Source organism: Dipodomys ordii, unplaced genomic scaffold, assembly GCF_000151885.1.
Source record: "Dipodomys ordii isolate 6190 unplaced genomic scaffold, Dord_2.0 Scaffold1, whole genome shotgun sequence".
Classification (NCBI taxonomy): domain Eukaryota; kingdom Metazoa; phylum Chordata; class Mammalia; order Rodentia; family Heteromyidae; genus Dipodomys; species Dipodomys ordii.
This window is the reverse complement of record NW_012267217.1, coordinates 26,368,422-26,388,323: the sequence shown is the minus strand read 5'-3', so window position 1 is coordinate 26,388,323 and position 19,902 is coordinate 26,368,422. Positions and strand designations below refer to the sequence as shown.

Sequence of the window (19,902 nt, the reverse complement as noted above, 5' to 3'; positions counted from 1 at the left end):
TCTATTGGTTGAGATGAAGTTGCCTAGTTCTTTGTTCTCTTTAAAGAGAACATTACTGCACTGTCCAACCATCACTACTACCCCCAGCCTCCCTGCTCCATATCTCACACCTTCCTGTGGTATCACAGGGAGGACAGGTGAAACAGAAAGTTGGGAGGTCCCATCAAAATAAGAAGGCTCACCTAGAGAGTACTGGAATGAAAGTGCAATTCTAAACAGCAATTTGGCTGTTGCTGATTTATCCTGTGAAAGTACCACATCACTTCTACCTGGCCTCAACTGCTTCCACCCCTCATCTATATTACTCACAAGATCTTGTTCCAAAATCTTGTTACAATTATTTAAACACTGAGAATGCAAAGTGAATCCTTGATTTGTTAGACCTAAGAGTATAAAAGCTCAATGTGGGAGCTTGAAGACTCAAAGTATTAAAAGAATTAAAATCAGATAGGGCTGCAGAAAGGGACCTTTATGCACTTCAACTCCTTTTGTTTTTACAGTCAAATAATCAGACTCCTCCAAGAGCCAGATGACAAGACGATGAAACTTCTCTGATTATCTGGATGGTGTACTTTGAACAATGTTTTCCTATTAAAGAATAATATGTAGATTCACATTTTATGGGCCACATATACAATTCTATATTTTATACATAAAAGAGTCTGCACTAGCAACAGTCTAGATTCTTTTTAGTTTGTTCTCAGACAAACATTCAAAATATTTCAGATATTCCCAGATATTTCAGAAGAATAAACTGCGAGACTTGTTGATCCTTGATTTCTTCAGATGTTTGTTTCTCATGATTTTAGTCATGTTTGAGAACCCCAAAGATTGTGACACTAGACCCTAAGTTGGGAACACATATGAAAAGGGTCTCAAAATGTTAAGATTCCAAAGAGCAAATTCTTTGCCCTAAACTTACTTCTGAATTAAACTTAATTATCACATATAACTGATCCACCAACAAATGTTTTCCCCTAACTCGATCTTACATTTGGTGAATTTCCTAAAATGAGGGCCAAAATGACATGGCATTTCATAAGTAAATATTTCTGCCATTAGAAAATATTCTTCAGTGGTGTATGTGTAAAGATACACAAAATACACAGGCTTAACCTTTTTTTTTCTTCTTGTGTCAAATGTAGCCCTGTCCTTTAGTCTAGATCTTTCTAATACATCACACACCTTCCCATTATATATCTCCCCTATAGTTTATGACTAATTCTTTTACTAATATATAAATGGATTTCCCGTCTAAGAATTTTTTCGCATCTTGTAAACATTTATTGCATTCAAATGAGTAATTTTAGAAAAGGAACATGACGTGGAGAAGAATACTTATCATATTTCTTTTCTTTTTCTTTAACTGTATTTTATTTTTTTCAGCACTAGCAATTGAATCCAGGGCCTCCTAAATGCTAAGCTAGATACTCTACATTAAGTTATACTTCTAGCCTTCCATATTTTAAATTAACTCTTCCCAATGTTAACTCCTCTTTGTTTTTACACACTTATCCACTAAGTTATAATCTACATATCTGAAAATCTTAATTTTGAAAATATATTCATTTTAAAAACCATAATTTGCTCTAGGTCACTTCTGGAACCAAGAAGAGAATACATCAATAACTGAGAATAAATGAGCTGATCAGTGATGGACTAGCATAGCAGCATGAAAAGAATAGGACCAGGCATTGGTGGCTCACACCTGTAATCCTAGCTACTAGATACTCTACTTAACCACCAGAAAATGGGAAGTGGAGCCATGGCTTAAAGATATAAAGCCCTAGCCTTGAGCAAAAGAGGTCAGAGACAGAGCCCAGGTCCTGAGATCAAGCCCCAAGACTGACAAAAAGAAAAAAAAATCGATTGAACATTACAATAATCACATAGATAAGAATGACTGGGTTTATCCAAAAAGATGGCAGTGAGAGTGAAAAACAGGTAAGACAAAACTGGTCAGAAAATATTAGCATGAAAAAGAAGAGAAGAATGGTTGAGGAACCCTCTTCATACTCTATTTATACTAGTGTTCAATAAAGAGTTAATTAACAAATGTGTTGAGCCTATTTTGAAGTAAGATTTCCTGTCTCTTCTAAGCACAGTCACAGAAGAATTTTAGTCTACTGAGAAGTGATATCTGCCACAGTAACACACTCTTGTAATCCCACACAAAGCTGATATAGAAGGATGGCAATCTGAAGCCAGCCCAGATAAGGTTTGGGAGACCTTATCTGAAAAAACTATAAAAGCCAATAAGGGCTAGAAGCATGGCTCAAATACTACCTCACCAGCCTAGCAAAGCAGGAAGCTCTTAGTTCAATCCCCAAAACTACCAAAAAAAAATCATCCAAATCCTTCAACTTCTAATAATTAACAGCTAACTTCTGATAATTAACTCTCAATCTGATAAAAGTTTTATAACTAAAAGAGTAAGACCATTACTGATAAATAAAACATCTACTTTAGAGGCCAGTTGGTTATTTACCTAGCTTCTTGATATAATTATATTTTGAAAAGTGATTAGTTGTGAGTCACTATTTCAATGGATTGTTGTACACTTTAGAAAAATGCCAAACCAATATAAAATATCTCCTCCTCGTCTTCCTCCTCCTCGTCTTCCTCCTCATGGCCATGGCACTCTCCCTGAGCTTCTTTTGTTCAAGGCTAACACTTTACGACTTGAGCCAAAGCACCACTTACAGCTTTTTCTATTTATGTGGTACTAAGAAATTGAACCCAGGGCTTCATGCATGCTAGGCAAGCACTTTACCACTAAGCCACATTCCCAGACATAAAATATCTTCTAACACTCCTGAATGTCTTAAATTCTCTTTCTTTCTCTCTCTCTTCCTCTCTTTCTTTCTGGTGACAGGGGCTTGAATCCAGAGTGTCTTATTTGGCTTTGTCTACTCCAGACTGGTGCTCTACCACTTGAGTCACACTTAAATTCTCTCTTCTTGCTGGTTAACGGATAAGAGGCTCCTAAATTTGTCTGCTTGGGCTGGCTTCTAACCATAATCGTCAGATCTAAGCCTCTAAAATAGCTAGTGTTAAAGGTATAAAGCATTTTTGTCTAGCTTTCATATCAACTTCTGACTTTAGTGTTTCCCCCCCCAATTTCATTACAGAACCCCAAAATTCACTTAAGAAAAACTGTCTCCCTGGCCTAACTTGGAAGAGTATATACATTTCTCATCAAAATAAGTTTGTCTAATCTATCAAATATAAAACACCTATTAAATGTTTAACATTTAACTAGATTTAACTCTTTTTGTAAGTTGCCATTTTGCATTTTAAAAATCAAGGTAATGAATTTCATTTTGGTTTCTTAGAATCCAAATTTAAAAAATATATTTTAAAAATCCAACTTCAATCATCTTCTTCCTGTTGAGACAATCCCTCTGCTACTGTTCTTCCTCAACTGAACAAGCTTCAACAAAATCCATGTCTATTGATATGATTTATTCATCACCAAACATATCTGTGTCTACTAAGGGTCAAGAATTATGCTGAAAATTAGCAATACATACACTAACATACTACTAATAAGGAAAGTCTTAGCAAATAATGATCTTTCCATTGTTAAGCAACAATAACTCAAACATGCAAAAACTACAAATGAACAATGAAATGATTAACAAGTCAAGTGAGAGGCGGCAATGTATAGAAGAATACTCTAGCGCAGACTGAATATATTTTCCTTCTTTGATGAGACACCATATTCAAAATGAAAGTAAAAGTAGGTCAGGGCATATAGCCGTATATATTTCATTTTGAAAGGTGATTAAAAAGACTATAAATTTGAAAGAGGTAATAACTAAGATTTTATATTTTTCTGCAAAAAGAATAATTTTATTAACTGTTCACTTTTCATTTCTGCCCAACATTCTAATATGAGTACATATATGTATTTTTCCCTATGCCAAAAGTAATACAAAGAAATTCAAACCTTCAATGTTTCAAGTTTTTGGATTATAAGTAATAATTGTATTATTTGTGTATTATTTAATTATAGATAAAATTTCTTAGTCAAAACACCAATAGCTTTAATTCACCAACAAAAGTTGCTTAGCATGAGAGTAGTCCCAACAAAAAAGTTGCAAAACAGTATAAAACATGTTATGCAATATTCTTTAATATTTTTAAATTAGCTTAATATTTTATGAAGAAAAAATAACTTACTCTTAAATGTCTTGACTCAAAAGGAAGTGTTTTGGTTCTAACAGTAAAACAAAAAGGAATCTAGACTTTTCATAAAAATGGAAATTTAGGAGCTGAGGACCTAGCTCAGGGAGGTAACATGTGCTTAGCATGCACCAGTCCCTGGGCTCAGTCCCCAGAACCAAAAAATGGGGGAGGGGAGCAGCTTAAAATATGAAAAACATGTGTCTCTGAGGCTCTGAGAAAATAACATTTACATTCAGCTATCCTTCCCCACTCATATGTTCTTCTGATATGAGGGAGGTCAAGTATGAATATACTTTACCCATAAATCTAGAGAAATCATTTATAGAAATGTTTAAATGAAGATAAGGTCTGAAATATCATGCCATTATATAGTTAATGTAATATAAAGGAAGTTAAAGGAAAAGATGGAATGAATGAAAATAAAATTATGAACCTAGAATTAGCCATAGTCTCCAAAAATTATTTCATTAAATTTAGGGGGGGAAACTTAAAAACCTGATGGGCAAAATAAAAAGAACACATCAAAAAACTGTTTTTTGTTTTGCTTTGTTTTGTTTGGTGTTAGGGACTGAAACCTAGGGTTTCCCATGCTAAGTACATTGTATTCTTACACTGAGCTACATATGCAGCAAAAACCAACATTTTAAAATACATTCTTTGGTGAAAGGGCTAATTACAAAGTAAAATAGCTCTAAAATATTGTTTCAAAGGAATGAAGAATGTTTAGAAGATTGTTTGTCAAAAACAAAAACAAAAACAAAAGAGACCCAGGATTAAAGCTACTCACAATCATACCAATTAAGTTAAATCTGGAGGAGTAATTAGAAGGGGGAAAAAAAGAAGGGTGGAAGAACTACTGGTCTCTAAGTCAAGTCCTTTTCATACGTAAAGGTTAAAGGTCTCTTTCAATTACTAAATAGTTCCTTAAAATGCTAGTATTGCTAACAATTTCAGTTTGTAAATATGTACCCATACACACTTTACCTTTTTTAAAAAAGCCATATTCCAAATAGAAAGCACTAAATAAAAGACAAATAGACTTAAATTGATTTAATTCTAGTTCAATTATTACCACTAAAACAAAACAACACAAAACCAACTGAGAGAGCTTGCCAAAACCCCACAAAGCATTTCCGCATAAAAAGAGTTAATTCACCAGTGACCATTTGCAAGCCTGCTAGGTACAGTCCCAGCAGACACATTATCAGATGAAAGGAACTGCAAACAAACTGGGCTGAAACCTTTCTTTGTCCAAACCCAGCCTCTTCTTCCTGTGATGTCATACTACAAATCTAGCAAGCCTTTTCTTTCTACTTCAGAGAAAGCCCGCCTCACAACACAGCCAGCAACTGTGGAAAAAGCCTCAATTCGGCAAGAACTAACAAGCTTCGAAGTTTATTTTGGAACCTTAAAAAAAAAAGTCTCTTCTACTTACCACCATTTGAGATCCACTGCAGGAAAACCAAAAAGGAAAAGCTCGCTTAAAAGAAGTCTAAGGACAAATTAGGAATGTTTCAGTTTCTGAAACCCTGCACTGAAAATCAAAGTGAGATTGACAACTGGAACTTAAACTTTCTGGAGCCTGAAGAAACTTTCATTTTGGAATATTCATCTTAACTACAGAAAAACAAGTTTACAAGACAAATGACTGTGTTCCTATCTAAAGACACAGCTTTTCTTTACAATTGCGATCCTATGGGTTGGCTTCACGACTGAACTTTCCCTCAAATAAGCCCCAGATTCATGGATTTTCTCGGGACTAGAAAAATGAGAATATTTTCCTGTTGAAGAAGCTACTGGAAAGTTTACAGCAACAAGTTTCATGTTTCTTTTGGAGATTTCTGAAGGAAATATAATTTATAAAAACACTAAGAGATCCAAATAATCTGCAAACAAATTGAGTGTTGGTTAGTCACAATCAGAATACCGAAGACGACTGCCAGCAAGGGACAAAAAGGCCTCACTCAGAAAGCGGGACTGCCTTTATCATGGTAAGCTCTAACAGCTCCCATTGCTTCTATGATGACTCCTTTAAGTACACTTTGTATGGCTGCATGTTCAGCATGGTGTTTGTGCTTGGGTTAATATCCAATTGTGTTGCTATATATATTTTCATCTGTGCCCTCAAAGTACGAAATGAAACTACAACGTATATGATTAACTTAGCAATGTCAGACTTGCTTTTTGTTTTTACTTTACCCTTCAGAATTTTTTACTTTGCAACACGAAATTGGCCATTTGGAGATTTGCTTTGTAAGATCTCTGTGATGCTGTTTTATACCAACATGTATGGAAGCATTCTGTTCTTGACATGTATTAGTGTAGATCGATTTCTGGCGATTGTCTACCCATTTAAGTCAAAGACTCTAAGAACCAAACGAAATGCAAAGATTGTGTGCGTTGCTGTGTGGTTAACTGTGATGGGAGGAAGTGCACCAGCAGTGTTTTTTCAGTCTACCCACTCTCAGGGTAACAATACCTCAGAAGCCTGCTTTGAAAACTTTCCAGAAGCCACGTGGAAAACGTATCTCTCAAGAATTGTAATTTTCATCGAGATAGTGGGATTTTTTATTCCTCTCATTTTGAACGTAACTTGTTCTAGTATGGTGCTAAGAACTTTAAATAAGCCAGTGACATTAAGTAGAAGCAAAATAAACAAAACTAAGGTTTTGAAAATGATTTTTGTCCATTTGGTCATATTCTGTTTCTGTTTTGTACCTTACAATATCAATCTGATTTTATATTCCCTTATGAGAACACAAGCGTTTGTTAACTGCTCCGTAGTGGCAGCAGTAAGGACAATGTACCCAATCACTCTCTGTATTGCTGTTTCCAATTGTTGCTTTGACCCCATAGTTTACTACTTCACATCGGACACAATTCAAAACTCGATAAAAATGAAAAACTGGTCTGTTAGGAGGAGTGACTCCAGATTCTCTGAAGTTCAAGGCACAGAGAATTTTATTCAACACAACCTACAGACCTTAAAATGTAAAATATTTGACAATGAATCTACAATATAAGCTGCCTGAAATAAAAGCACTGGGACTTCACTGGGACAAAAAGCTACAAGTTCCTTCAACTGTGAAAAGTATTCTCTTGGAAAAACGATTTCTCCACCTCCAAAAGAAAATAAACATATGAACATTTTAATGTTTTTAAAGAAGATTTGTATTCAATGTATTAAGCATTAAAATATATTCCGTTCTTGTATAAACTCCATTTTATTTTTCTGAGCCACTATCATGTGTTTTCTTCATTAAAAAGATCTCTTAAAATTCAATTCAAAGTCTGAAAGTGGTTATGATTTCAATAAGGTGATAACTCCTTACTTTTAAAATTCTTCATTAAGATACTAAATGATTTCCTGAATTTTTATGCTAAACTATTTACTCATGTGAAAAGTTTTAAGAAGTTAATAGATTATTCAGTATATTTCTATTTCATTTTGAAAACTCCCAATCCTGTTTTACACTATAAATGAGAAAGAATAATTTGAAATAATAAAAAAAGTAGAGTTATTTCTGCCAAATAGCTAAAAATGTAGTCTCTTCTGTAGAATGACATCCTAACACTATTTGAAGGTCATAAGCAGTTTACATTTCTAGAAAACACTTAAGAGTTTTCTCTCTGTAGTTAATTAATAAAGAAAAAAACAGGTACTGCCTAAACATATTTTTAACTTTCTAGCAATATACTCAATATTGGAATTATATATGCCACAAAATCTAGAGTGAAGAAACTAATAAAATGCTACTTTGTTAATAAGTAAATTACTTAAGTAAAATGCTATCAAAAAGTATATTAAAGGTATATTTATGACACAACAAAGAACTTATATTTTAAGTTTAAGGAACACTAGATAGTGGAGTAATTAAGATACTTTTTACTTTTCCTTCCTTTTCCTCACCATTTTAAGCTACAGAGTTGAAATATGCTATTTAAATAAGCCAAATGGTTGAATAGTTAGAAATGCTACTTAAAGCTGGAAAAATGTTAATGTCACAAAATTAAGGTCATAATTTTTACACAAAAAGAAACAAACCTACAAAACAAATAATTAAACACAAATTTTCATTACACAAAACGAAAAGATAAGGCTTTGAGCTTTAATTTAGAAAGAAAATACCAAGTACACATAAACTTTCATTTTTTCAGTGTATCACCTCAAAAATTCAAGCAGTTTTCTCCAAGGTGGACCTGTTAGACTGAATTCAGTAGCTTATCCAGTTTTTACCACTTTATTTCAAGTCTTGACTATAACTGAAATGGTACTTTTAAATTTGAGTTTTGCTGTTCTGAGTTTGGAATGCAATGATTACAGATAAAAATCATAGTCTTTTGCCAGATCAGATAAATAAGATAATAGAGATCCATACTTTCCTTTAGGTAAGCCTAAAGTAAAATAAACTCTTAAAGAAAAACAAACAATAAACTAACAAAGAAATTTAAGCCTGGCCTAAGAGACATTTATATATAAACTGTAAATATGTTTTCTTCAATTGACTACAAGTTCCTATATGTCATATCATACTTCAGAAAAATAAATAAATTTAGCCCTCTCAAACATGATTGCTGCGTTAAATGGCACTGATTTGGAGGAAAGTGGCCAGAGTTCTGTTAACTTTGAGATTTCTCAGAGTTTCAGATTTCTCAGAACTCTCCTTGCCTAAAGACAAGCAAATAAAATTTAAGGTAGATCACAAAGCATGAATATTACTTTAAAATTCTACCAAATAGTCACTACACAGTTGTTAGTACTGAGCTCATCACAGAAATTTTTCTTGCCCTCTTGTGAATGGTAGGATGTATGAATCAACATTTATGATTTCTTCATGAATACATTTACAGGTAATACTAGTTTTTTCATCTAGAACTTCAATTACTTAGCAAATCTTACCTATATGGACAGAAAGAGTTCCAGAACACAACTAAAACTATCTTCCTTGGCTTGAGTTGCACTTAAAGTTAATCATATATTGCAAGGGGTTTTCTTTCAGCTTTACTCAGGAAATCTCTATTAATCTTAGAATACTGAAGCTTTTACTTACTTTTTCTTACCTTGAAATGATAGTACCAAATTTTAGTCATTCCCCCAAAGTACTGTGCCATTCTTTATTTCTGGGTTTTCTCCTTTTTTTAATTTCTTTTTTTTTTAAGATAATTTACTTTCTATAACATTTTATTCTTTTTTTTTTTTGTATGCTAGCATGAGGCTTGAACTCAAGGCTTCCTGTGCTAGCTTGGCTTTTTTTGCTCAAGGCTGGCACTTTACCTCTTAGGCACAGCTCCAGTTCTTATGTCATTGATTTCAATATCTTCATAAAATCGTTAACTATTCAACTTGTGTTTCCATGTTACCTTCCTTCAGAGTAAAATCAATAATTTTTTCATACCTTTACAGAATTCTAGGAACTCATTCTGAACTTATATCTTTCCTGAGAAAAATACCAACTAAATAACTATGTACAAAGTATGTACATACTATAGACACAAAAAAGTAAAGAAAATGAGGAAAGTACTTTTTCATATAGCAATCAGCCAATCTTATTTACATTCAAAATATTGGAAGTCAATTTTAATTAAAATCCTGATTACACATACTGTTATTTCAAGAAATTAGCTGTTCAATTGAGTATATAAAATCAAGAATGGAGAAAAGCTCACCTGCCCAACTGAGAAACATTTATAAATGGTAGGTAGCTACTATTCATCTAAAGAAATTAGTTTTGTCTTTTGTTGCTATAGTAAGTTACTTTGCCTAAAGAATCTTTATTATTTCCCAACATTCTATTTCAAGGTCAATCCAACTCTCTACATGTCACAAATGAAGATTTTGTTTTTAATTACAAATGACATTTTTGCATATAAATTATTTTAGTAACAGCACTAAGATGTAGATGAAATCCCAAAGTAATGCTACAATAAACTTCTTAAGAAGTGTGGCCAAGAAAACTGAACATGATGTCTAAAAGATAAATTCCAAATTCAAAAGACTAATAAATTTATGGTAATAGAACATATTTAAATTGATCAATTATTTAATGGTCAACAATACAGTTTAATTGGTAACATGAGATCAACAAGTACCTACTACTAAAATTATGAATTCTCATCAGGAGCTGGTTGTGCACATCTGTAATCCTAGCTACTCAGGAAGCTAGGATCTGAGGATCATGGTTTGAAGCCAGTCTAAGCAGGAAAGTCTGTGAGACTCCTATCTCCAATTAACCACCAAAAAGCCAGAATGGAGCTGTAGCTCAAGTGATAGAGGGTCAGCCTTGGGCAAAAAACCAAGGGACAGTGTCTTGTCCCTGAGTTCAAGCCCCAGTACTGGCATGCATGTATCATGTATACACACACACACACACTCACACACACACACAATTATTCAGAGTATTTTAGTATTTTATCTCATATTCCCTAATACCTGACAGGGATTTTTTTGTTTGTTTTTGTTCGTCATGGGGGCTTGAACTCAGGGTCTGGGCACTGTCCCTAAGTTCTTTTGCTCAAAGTTAGTGATCTACCACTTTAAGCCACAGTTCTACTTCTGGTTTTCTGGTGGTTAACTAGAGATAAGAGTCATATGGACTTTGCTGGCTGGGCTGGCTCTGAATCAGACTCCTCAGATGTAGGGTTCTTGAGTAGCTAGGATTACAGGTATGAGCCATCCCCAGCTAACAGTTTTATAAAAGAATAGAGTATATAAATTAAACAAAGCAATAGAAGATTTTTTAAAAAAAGATCAAGAAATTAACTTCAGGCAACTTCTCTATTCTCTGCAAAATAAATCCTTCTCCCTTTCCAAGATTTACTTTGTTAACCTTTTAAAAGAGTATAAAATTATCTCCTTCATCTGAAAAGTAGTGATAAAAACACAATTTAGGAACTATGACCCCAAAGTAGGCATAATTAAACAATAAATATTCAGGGGGCACTGGTGGCTCATGCCTGTAATCCTAGCTACTCAGTAGGCTTAAATCTGAGGATCATGGTTCAAAGCCAGCCCGGGCAGGAAAGTCTGTGAGACTCTTATCTCCAGTAAACCACTAGAAAACCAGAAGTGGCACTGTGGCTCAAGTGGTAGAGCACTCGCCTTGAGCTGAAGACCTGAGGGATAGCGCCCAAGCCCAGAGGTCAAGCCCCATGACCACCAAAAAAAATATAAATAAATAAATAAATATTCAAACTCAACCAAGTGAATAAACAATAATAAAGTAGACATGAGGATTGAACCCAGGGCTTTTGCTCATGCTAACCATATGCTTTATACCATTGAGCTACATCCATCACTCTGGTTTTTGTAAATAAAGTTTAATTGAATGTAGGAGTAGCAAATATGTATTGCATACTTACAGATGAGCTAATCTAATAGGATTAGTGAAACCTTAGTGGTTTCAAGGCAGTTCTGAAACAGTTAAGAGGAAACCCAGAAACTAAAAGTCTAAATAACTTGTACAAAAGTCATGTAAGAAGTTGAGGTGGAAACTGGGTAAAAACTCAATTATTTTGACGTACTTATCTCATTAAAAAACAATTATTAGCACCTGTTAACTGTAACTAACATAGTTCTTCAATATTTAATAGTGGCCAAGGAGAAGCACATGCAAAGACCAACATACATACATACATACACACATACATGCATACACACACAAACACACATACAATTGAAAGAAGGAAGAAAGAAAGGTTAGTGCAGTGTTAAGATTATACTATATTTGAAACTAGATTCTCAAGCATCAACAGCTGGTGAAATAAATAACAGTACACACATCATATATACAAAATGTAGTACTACTAAGAAGTTAAAAATAAGGAGAAATGACTCTGGTCATTGTGATATGAATTATTTCCAGAAAGAAGTATTAAGCAAATAAAAGCAAAGAGTAAGAGTACCTTCATGTACAGAAAGGCAAAGGAGAAAAACGAACCATGTTTACCTGTTTATTTTTACAAAAATAAACTAAATAACAAGGCATGGGTGCAGATGAGGTTCGAGGAATGCTGAAGAATATGATACTTTTCTGAATATATCTTTTTGTACAATGTTTATTTTGGGAAGAGTATTTATGTACCTGTATCAGTGAAAAGCAAACTTTGTCCTCAAGAATCAGAGACGAAATGCTTTAGGCCTGTGGGCTACACAATTTTGTGCAATTTAATTCTGAACTGCAGTGAACAAGAAGGTCTAATCAATAAAGTGGCTGTGTTCCAATAAAACTTTATCTACAAAAACAGGTGGTAGCCCTGTGAACCACATGTGCTCTTGGCTAAAGCCAAGGAAGATAAAGAAAGAAAAAAATCCAAATCTTAATTTGTATTACTGCCTTGTATATAACATTATTAATAATTATTTGTTGAATAAATGTATATTAAAAATTATTGTATTAGCACACATGAATTGAACAAAGTGAGGAGTTTCATTGTGGTATATCCATATATTGAACATTGTACTTGATCAAAGTCATCACTTATATTACTTTTCCTTATCCTATCTACCCCCAAACTCATTTTGAACTTTTTTGTGAGTTTTTTAGTGGATTATGACCTTTTCATAAATCCATACAATGTATTCTAAACATATTAACAGAGGGACAGGAGTTCTAATCAAGGTTTTGCTAGTGCTAGTATGCCCTTAGTTAAATCCTTTATTTACCATGTTGAACTCTATCTTCAACTATGGATTTTTGGATTAGGTGAAACCTAAACTCCCTTCTTTTTAAAAATATTTGCATTGCTCTGACAGCTTCTTCTTTTTTTTTTTTTTTTGGGTCTGGTCGTGGGGCCTGAACTCTGGGCCTGGGCGCTGTCCCTCAGCAATTCAGCTCAAGGTGAGCGCTCTACCACTTGAGACACAGCGCCACTTCCGGCTTTTTGCTTATGTGGTACTGAGGAATCGAACCCAGGGCCTCAGGCATTCAAGGCAAGCGCTCTACCACTGAGCCAACTTCCCAGCCCCTCTTTTTTTTTTTTTAAGACCATGATTTCTGCTTTTTTCAATCCCTTTTTCATTTTTTTTTTTTTTGTCGTTATTGGAGCCTGAACTCTGAGCTTGGGCGCTGTCCCTTTTTCATTTTGTTAAAGTGTATTCTGAAGGAATTTCATTTCAGCTATAACAGTCGAGCGATAAATTATTTTTTGTCTGAAAATTATATTTGACCTCAGTTTGACAGTGTAGCTCAGAACTTTCGTTATCAAATATCTAGTATTCCTGACAAGAATCTAATTTGAATCTTATTCCTAACTTATTTGGTTCGAAAACTTTTGTATTATGTTAATCATGAATTTTTACCAAAACATGTTCATTCATGGATGGCACAGCAAGTGAGCTTTCCATCACACTTTGGAAAACTTCTGCTCTTTTATTTTGGCAGTCCTGGGATCTGAACTCAGGGCCTTGGTAGGCAGGAAGCCTCCTGTTATATTTTTTTTCTCACCTCCATTTTCCCAAATCCTTCTTGTGGAATGAAGAGACAAACACTGAACTGTCATGTTCCAAAATATCCAAGTAAGGGACAATATTATCCAATCTAACAATACAATATTTTGTTGTATTGTCCAAATCTGTTACAGAAGTCTGAATTTACCAGTTTTTACTTTTTTCTCTTTGGCACATCAGGAAACTCCAGTCCTAGGTATATTATATACACATAAAACTTAGGATGAAGTAGGGCCAGACATAACCAGATGCTCCCTGATTTACAGTTCCATTAATGGTGATTTGAAAGCATAAACATTATTCCATAGAAATCATACTTCAAACTGTAACTTTTTAATCTTTTCTAGTAATAGGACTTGTTTCCATTCTGGGTAGTCACAGTGAGTCATAGTCATGTGACCACAAAGGCGAACAAGATGCACTTTTCAGTTTACAGTGTTGAGTTGCTATGCTATTTAGTAGATTAAAGGTTTAAAATATTTTTTCTTGTTGTATTTTCAATCTGAAATCAAAGGGATAATTGGGCCATAACATCACTGTAAGATGAAAAGTGTCTACATTTGTACCCTTTGTACTGTGTGCCAATAGTAAGGGGCTTCAGCCCAAACTCTGCACTTAGCTGAAGTGGGCCTTACTTTTTGCCCAAACCGGCTGCAAACTGTGATCCTCCTGATTGTTATCTCCAGATTTTGATCAGAATAATTAGCAGTAACATCCCATTCTACATTTGTTACATGAAGTTTGGAGGCTAAGACTCTAATTTTTATCAGAATTTTTTTTGTTACATCCATCAATAGATGCTCACTTACTTTTTGGCAGTACTGGAGTACTGGGTTTGAAGTTTAGGCTTTGTGCCACTTGAAATACACCTCCAGCCAACTCTCAGTGGTATTTTTTGACAGTTGTGGTACCTGAATTCTGGGCCTGGGCATTGTCCCTCAGCTCTTCAGCTCAAGGCTAGCACTCTACCACTTGAGCCACAGCGCCACTTCTGGCTTTTTCTCTTATGTGGTGCTGAGGAATCAAACCCAGGGCCTCATGCATGTAAGGCAAACACACCACTGAGCCACCTTCCCAGCCTTCTCACCAGCATTTTATTCTCAAAAAATAATCAACATCTCCACTTCCTTCCATACTTCCCCACTTCATAGTCTTAAGCCCTGCTGAGTATCGAGAGAGAGAGAGAGTGTGTGTGTGTGTGTGTGTGTGTGTGTGTGTGTGTGTAAGGGAGAGGGAGAATTGTCATTTCTGCAGGTTTTTTGGAGATAAAGGGTGTAAATGTATGTGAAAAGCAGTTTGATCCAAAAAAAAATTTGAACCAGAAAAATTGTTGGGTAATAGCATCGTCTTAAGAAAAACAAGAAAAGTCATACCATTTAAAAATGCTTTTAATAGTCGGGCATCAGTGGCTCATACCTGTAATCCTAGCTACTCAGGAGGCTGAGATCTGAGGATCACAGTTCAAAGCCAGCCCGGACAGGAAAGTATGTGAGACTCTTATCTCCAATAAACCACTGGAAAACTGGAAGTGGTGCTGTGGCTCAAGTGGTAGAGTGCTAGCCTTAAGCTGAAGAGCTCAGGGACAGCACCCAGACCCAGAGTTCAAGCCCCACAACTAACCAAAAAAAAAATCCTTTTACTCCAGCTAAGTAATAACAAAAGGGGTTTTCATCAAAATGTAAGTATTTTATGAGCAATATAATCTTCAACTTAACTTTGCTTAAAAGGATAATTTTCTAACTTATTTTATGTTATTGTTAGCTCATATTCTAATAGGACATAAAGACCTATGATTCATATACAATTCTGTTTTAAGAATAAAGAAATAATTACAGAAGTATAAGATATCCATATTGGGAAGGCATCGATGGCTCATACTTGTAATTCTAGCTACTCAGGAGGCTGAAATCTGAAGGACTGCAGGTTGAAGCCAGCCAATGGAAAAAAAGTCGTAAGACTCCATATCCAAAACAACCAGCAAAAATACAAGTTAGAGGAGTGGCTCAAACAGAGGAGCAAGCAAGCCTATCAAGAATGTGAGCTGATAAGCAACCCAAAGACAAAGATGGGAAGGGAGGAATGAAAGGGAAAAAGGGAACAGCTTACACTAAGCATAAAGAAGGAAATGTACATATTACCTGATATGGAAGAAATAACTGTACTGTTAAAGCTCATAGAATTCACAAACTTTATAAACCATGATAATGACAATTTGCCTTGTGAAGGTTAAAATGTGTTTGTGACTTTAAGTATCACTATTCCATAATACTGTGAAATTTATGTAATCACCTAATCTCAATTAAAAAAAAAGGAAAGTGAGAGAAGGGATGGGTTAGGAGCGATGGGTGAAGACAATGTTGTCAGATACCTTGTGTTTATATACTCTTTTGTAGAATCGGAACTTCTTTGTACAACTACTTAAAGATAATATAATAAAAATATTATCAAATTATAAAAAAAGAATGTGAGTTCAGGGGTAACAATGTTCAATAGGAAATGTACTCATGTAACTGTAATTCCTCTGTAGAGTATCTTTACAATAACAAATTTAAAAAAAAATTTAAAAAAGTAAATATATGATATAATCTAAAAACAAAACAAAAGAAGAAGAATGTGGATTCAGCTGGGTGCCAGTAGCTCACAGCTGTCAACCTAGCTACTCAGGAGGCTAAGACCTGAGAATCGCGGTTCAAAGCCAGCCTGGGAAAGTCTGTGAGACTCTTTTTTTTTTTTTTGGTCCGGTCGTGGGGCCTGAACTCTGGGCCTGGGCGCTGTCCCTCAACTCTTCAGCTCAAGGCTAGTGCTCTACCACTTGAGCCACAGCGCCACTCCCGGCTTTCTTCTTTTTGCTTGTGGGGTGCTGAGGAATCGAACCCAGGGCCTCAGGCATGCAAGGCAAGTGCTCTACCACTGAGGACCTTCCCAGCCCCTTCTATGAGCCTCTTATCTCCACTAAACCAACAGAAAACCGGAAGTGGTGCTGTGGCTCAAGTGGTAGATCCCTAGCCTTGAGCTGAGTTGCTGAGGGATACTGTCCAGTCCCACTCAAAGTTCAAGTTCCATGATCTACAACAACAACAACAACAACAAGAATGAGAGTTCAAGCCTCAATTCTGGCAGAAAAAAAAAGTATTCACTCTGAATTTAGGTTCTTCAGAGGAAAATATTTTCTAGATAAAGGCTGATAAACAGAAGCAGCAGTTTATTTAAATAAAAAACACTAGTAAAGAACCAACAGTTAACTGGCTCATGCATCACACATGTAATTTTTATTAATGATCAAAATAATTAATTCCATAATATTTTATATTGTGGTCTCAAAACTTCTTCATCAGATCAAAATACTTAAAAAAACACGTAATTCAGTATGTGTTTATTTTAAAAAAGGATATATATAGTTACTCCGCAAGAGATTATAGAGCTGTTCATACAAAAGTAATTACAGAGGTCAAGGATATAATTTTTTACATTAACATGACAATCTTTACTAGCTTCTATCATCTATAGGCCAGCCATTTTTCACTGGAATTTAACTGTGAAAAGTTCTTTTTTTCAAGAGAGCCTATTCCAATATAAGGGAATTTTAATAAGTTAGCTAGTGACCTAAAAGTACATAATTCTAGCTGGGAACTGAGAGCTAACACCTAGAATCCTAGCTACTCAAGAAACTAAGATGTCAAAGATTGAGGTTTGAAAACAACCCTGAGCAAAAAAAGTCTGTGAGACATGACTAAAAACAGAAATCTAAGTTAGATCAAGGCTGAGCTCAAGTCCCAGCACTGGTATAAAGAAAATATTTAGTACCAAAAATATCCAATATTGGGCATTGAGCTATAATTTGGCTTTTCACTCATGGCTGGTGCTACTACTTGAGCCTCTAAATTCAACTTTTTGCTAGTTTAACTAAAGAGTCTATTTGATTGCCTGATCTAGCTTAAATCTTCAATTTTCAGATCTCGGGTTCCTGAGTAAGCTAGTATTATAGGTATGAGCCCCAGGTGCCTGGCATTCAATATTCTCAGTAGTAAGAAAGATAATGCAAGAGGTTGGATTTTCAAAAACATTTTTATTGTCAAGCATTAGTATGTCATGCCTGTAATCCTAGCTACTCAGAAGGCTGAAATCTAAAGGTTGCAGTTCAAAGGCAGCCTGGGCAGGAAAGTCCATGAGACACTTACCTACAATTAAACACACATGCACATGTACCCATAAGCACAGCCAGAAATAGAGCTGAGGCTTAAGTGGTAGAGAGCTAACCTTGAGCAAAAAAAACTAAGGGACAGTGCCCACTTCCTGAGCTCAAGCTCAGGACCAGCACACAAAATATTTTTATTATTCTTGCTAAGTTTCAGTATTTCTTACTATCATTAAAATATAACAAAGAAACAAACTGTGTTGGCTCATTCCTGTAATCCTAGCACTTGGAAGACTGAGGCAGGAAGATCTTAAATTCATGGACATTCAAGACTATGTAAAAAAAAGAAAATCAAGGGCTGAGGTTATAACTCAATAGTTGTAGTGCTTGACTAGTATATTATCAAGTCCCTGGCTATGCTTTTTCAGTATATATACAAAACAGCTTTTTACTAAGCTATACACATTAGGACAGATACCTCATAAGGTATTCCTTTGTTTTTTGCATATGCAGAATTCTATCTTCACAACTCCAGAAGAGATAACAAGTTTAAACTGAAAACTCTTAAGACTGTATTCAGGAAGCCTTTAAGATCAGTACCTGTATTGGCCCCTCTAAGAGGACGTGTGCTTCAATTCCCATCAATATAACGAATTCCAACAGATGTGTAACAGCAACCCTCCTACACTTAACAATGCCAGAGTTCATTGACAACTTTTTTCCCCTAAATTCTTTCCACTTTGAGAAGGTGATAGGATATATGGGGCAAGCAGGAAAGGCAGGACAAACAAGCCCAATACCGAACCTACATTCTTGGTTCTCTGCTCTTAAGAAATCACTGCATGGAAAAGGCAATGAAGTAAAGAGAAATAACATCTGAAATGTTTCTTATTATCATTCTTATATATGCTCATTTATTCCTCACAACTCTAAAAGATCAGCATTATTTTCCCCATTTTACAAATAAGAAAGACTGAGATAGTGAGACATACATGCTCACAACTACACCAAAGCAAGTCACATGATATCTCTGAACCTTAGGTTTCTTTATCTATTAAACAGAGAGAGCAGTGTTTATCCTTCCAGACAAATAAGACCTGTGATCCAAAGCTCAGACTCCTGCCACAGCACAGTAACACATACGAGGAAAAAGGCAGGCACAGATAAAACACAAAGAAACTAATTCTGACAGCCCAAATTTCAAACAGTTAACTAATACACACCAAGAAGCAGCATAAAGTACAGTCTGGACCCAGAGCCTGAGTGAAAATGCTGACTCTACCACCAACTAGTTTTATGGACAAAATAAGATGTCTCCATTTCTCTGTGCATGTTTCTTCTGTGATAATGAAAGCTTCTGTTCATAAAGTTGGAAAATGTAATAGGGTTAGCAAATGTAAACACCTTTTATAGTGCCTCTACACATATAAAAACATTGGCAATTTTTTTCCTTTTCATTAAAACAGTTGTGTAAAGGGGTTTCAGTTTAACATGTCAATTTTTGTGTACAAGAACTTGATCAGAGTCATCTCTTTTATTATCCCTTCATCTTTAGCATCTCCACCTATCTCCTCAAGGTTCCTAATTCAGTTTACACAAACACACACACACACATAATGGACATTGCCTGTTCTTATTCCTACACTGTAAGTCTAGTGCTAATTTGTATAAGGAAACATTCCAAAGAAGTAAGGAGAGATGAGCTGGTTTAAAGCATTGCTTTCTAAATAAAGTTTCTATAAGCTAGTTAAAGGCATTCCTGAGTTACTAAAAAAATTTTTCAACCTGAATTTTTTTGTGCCATTGCACAAAGAAGTAGGTACAGTGTGGACGGTGTAGTGGTGAGGGGTAAAGTACCTTCTCCTCCACAATGAGCTGCAATTTCCAAGATTAAAGAGGGGGCAAATCTATAGAGAAAAGAATAGACTTAGGGTCTAAAAAAAGACCCAACCAAGTACTAGAATTTGCTTGAGAAAACGTTTAGACAAAGATTTTGTTTCAACTGCAAACAGACTTAGCTTAAGAACTTGTGCTTATAGAAAACTAAATACAAAAGAAGACTTGCACTGTCTGTGTTTTACATAACGTGTAGAGGCAACAAAAACAATACATTTAATGCCTTACTTTGATC

General features: G+C 35.0%; 2 protein-coding genes across 4 annotated transcripts in view; one reads left to right on the top strand and one right to left on the bottom strand.

Annotated features, from left to right (window-relative positions):
* The window catches only part of Rb1 (retinoblastoma 1), a 134,807-nt gene that overhangs the window by 42,401 nt on the left and 72,504 nt on the right, over positions 1-19,902 (bottom strand). The gene's annotated exons all lie outside the window — the stretch shown is intronic.
* Lpar6 (lysophosphatidic acid receptor 6) lies at positions 5,498-7,471 on the top strand. Its single transcript, XM_013009345.1, has one exon. It carries the CDS (start codon positions 6,180-6,182, stop codon positions 7,212-7,214), a length of 1,035 nt encoding a protein of 344 aa, XP_012864799.1. The 5' UTR covers positions 5,498-6,179; the 3' UTR covers positions 7,215-7,471.

Excerpts from the sequence above, each read along its gene's own strand:
- Lpar6 (XM_013009345.1), top strand. The coding sequence starts at position 6,180 with ATGGTAAGCTCTAACAGCTCCCATTGCTTCTATGATGACTCCTTTAAG.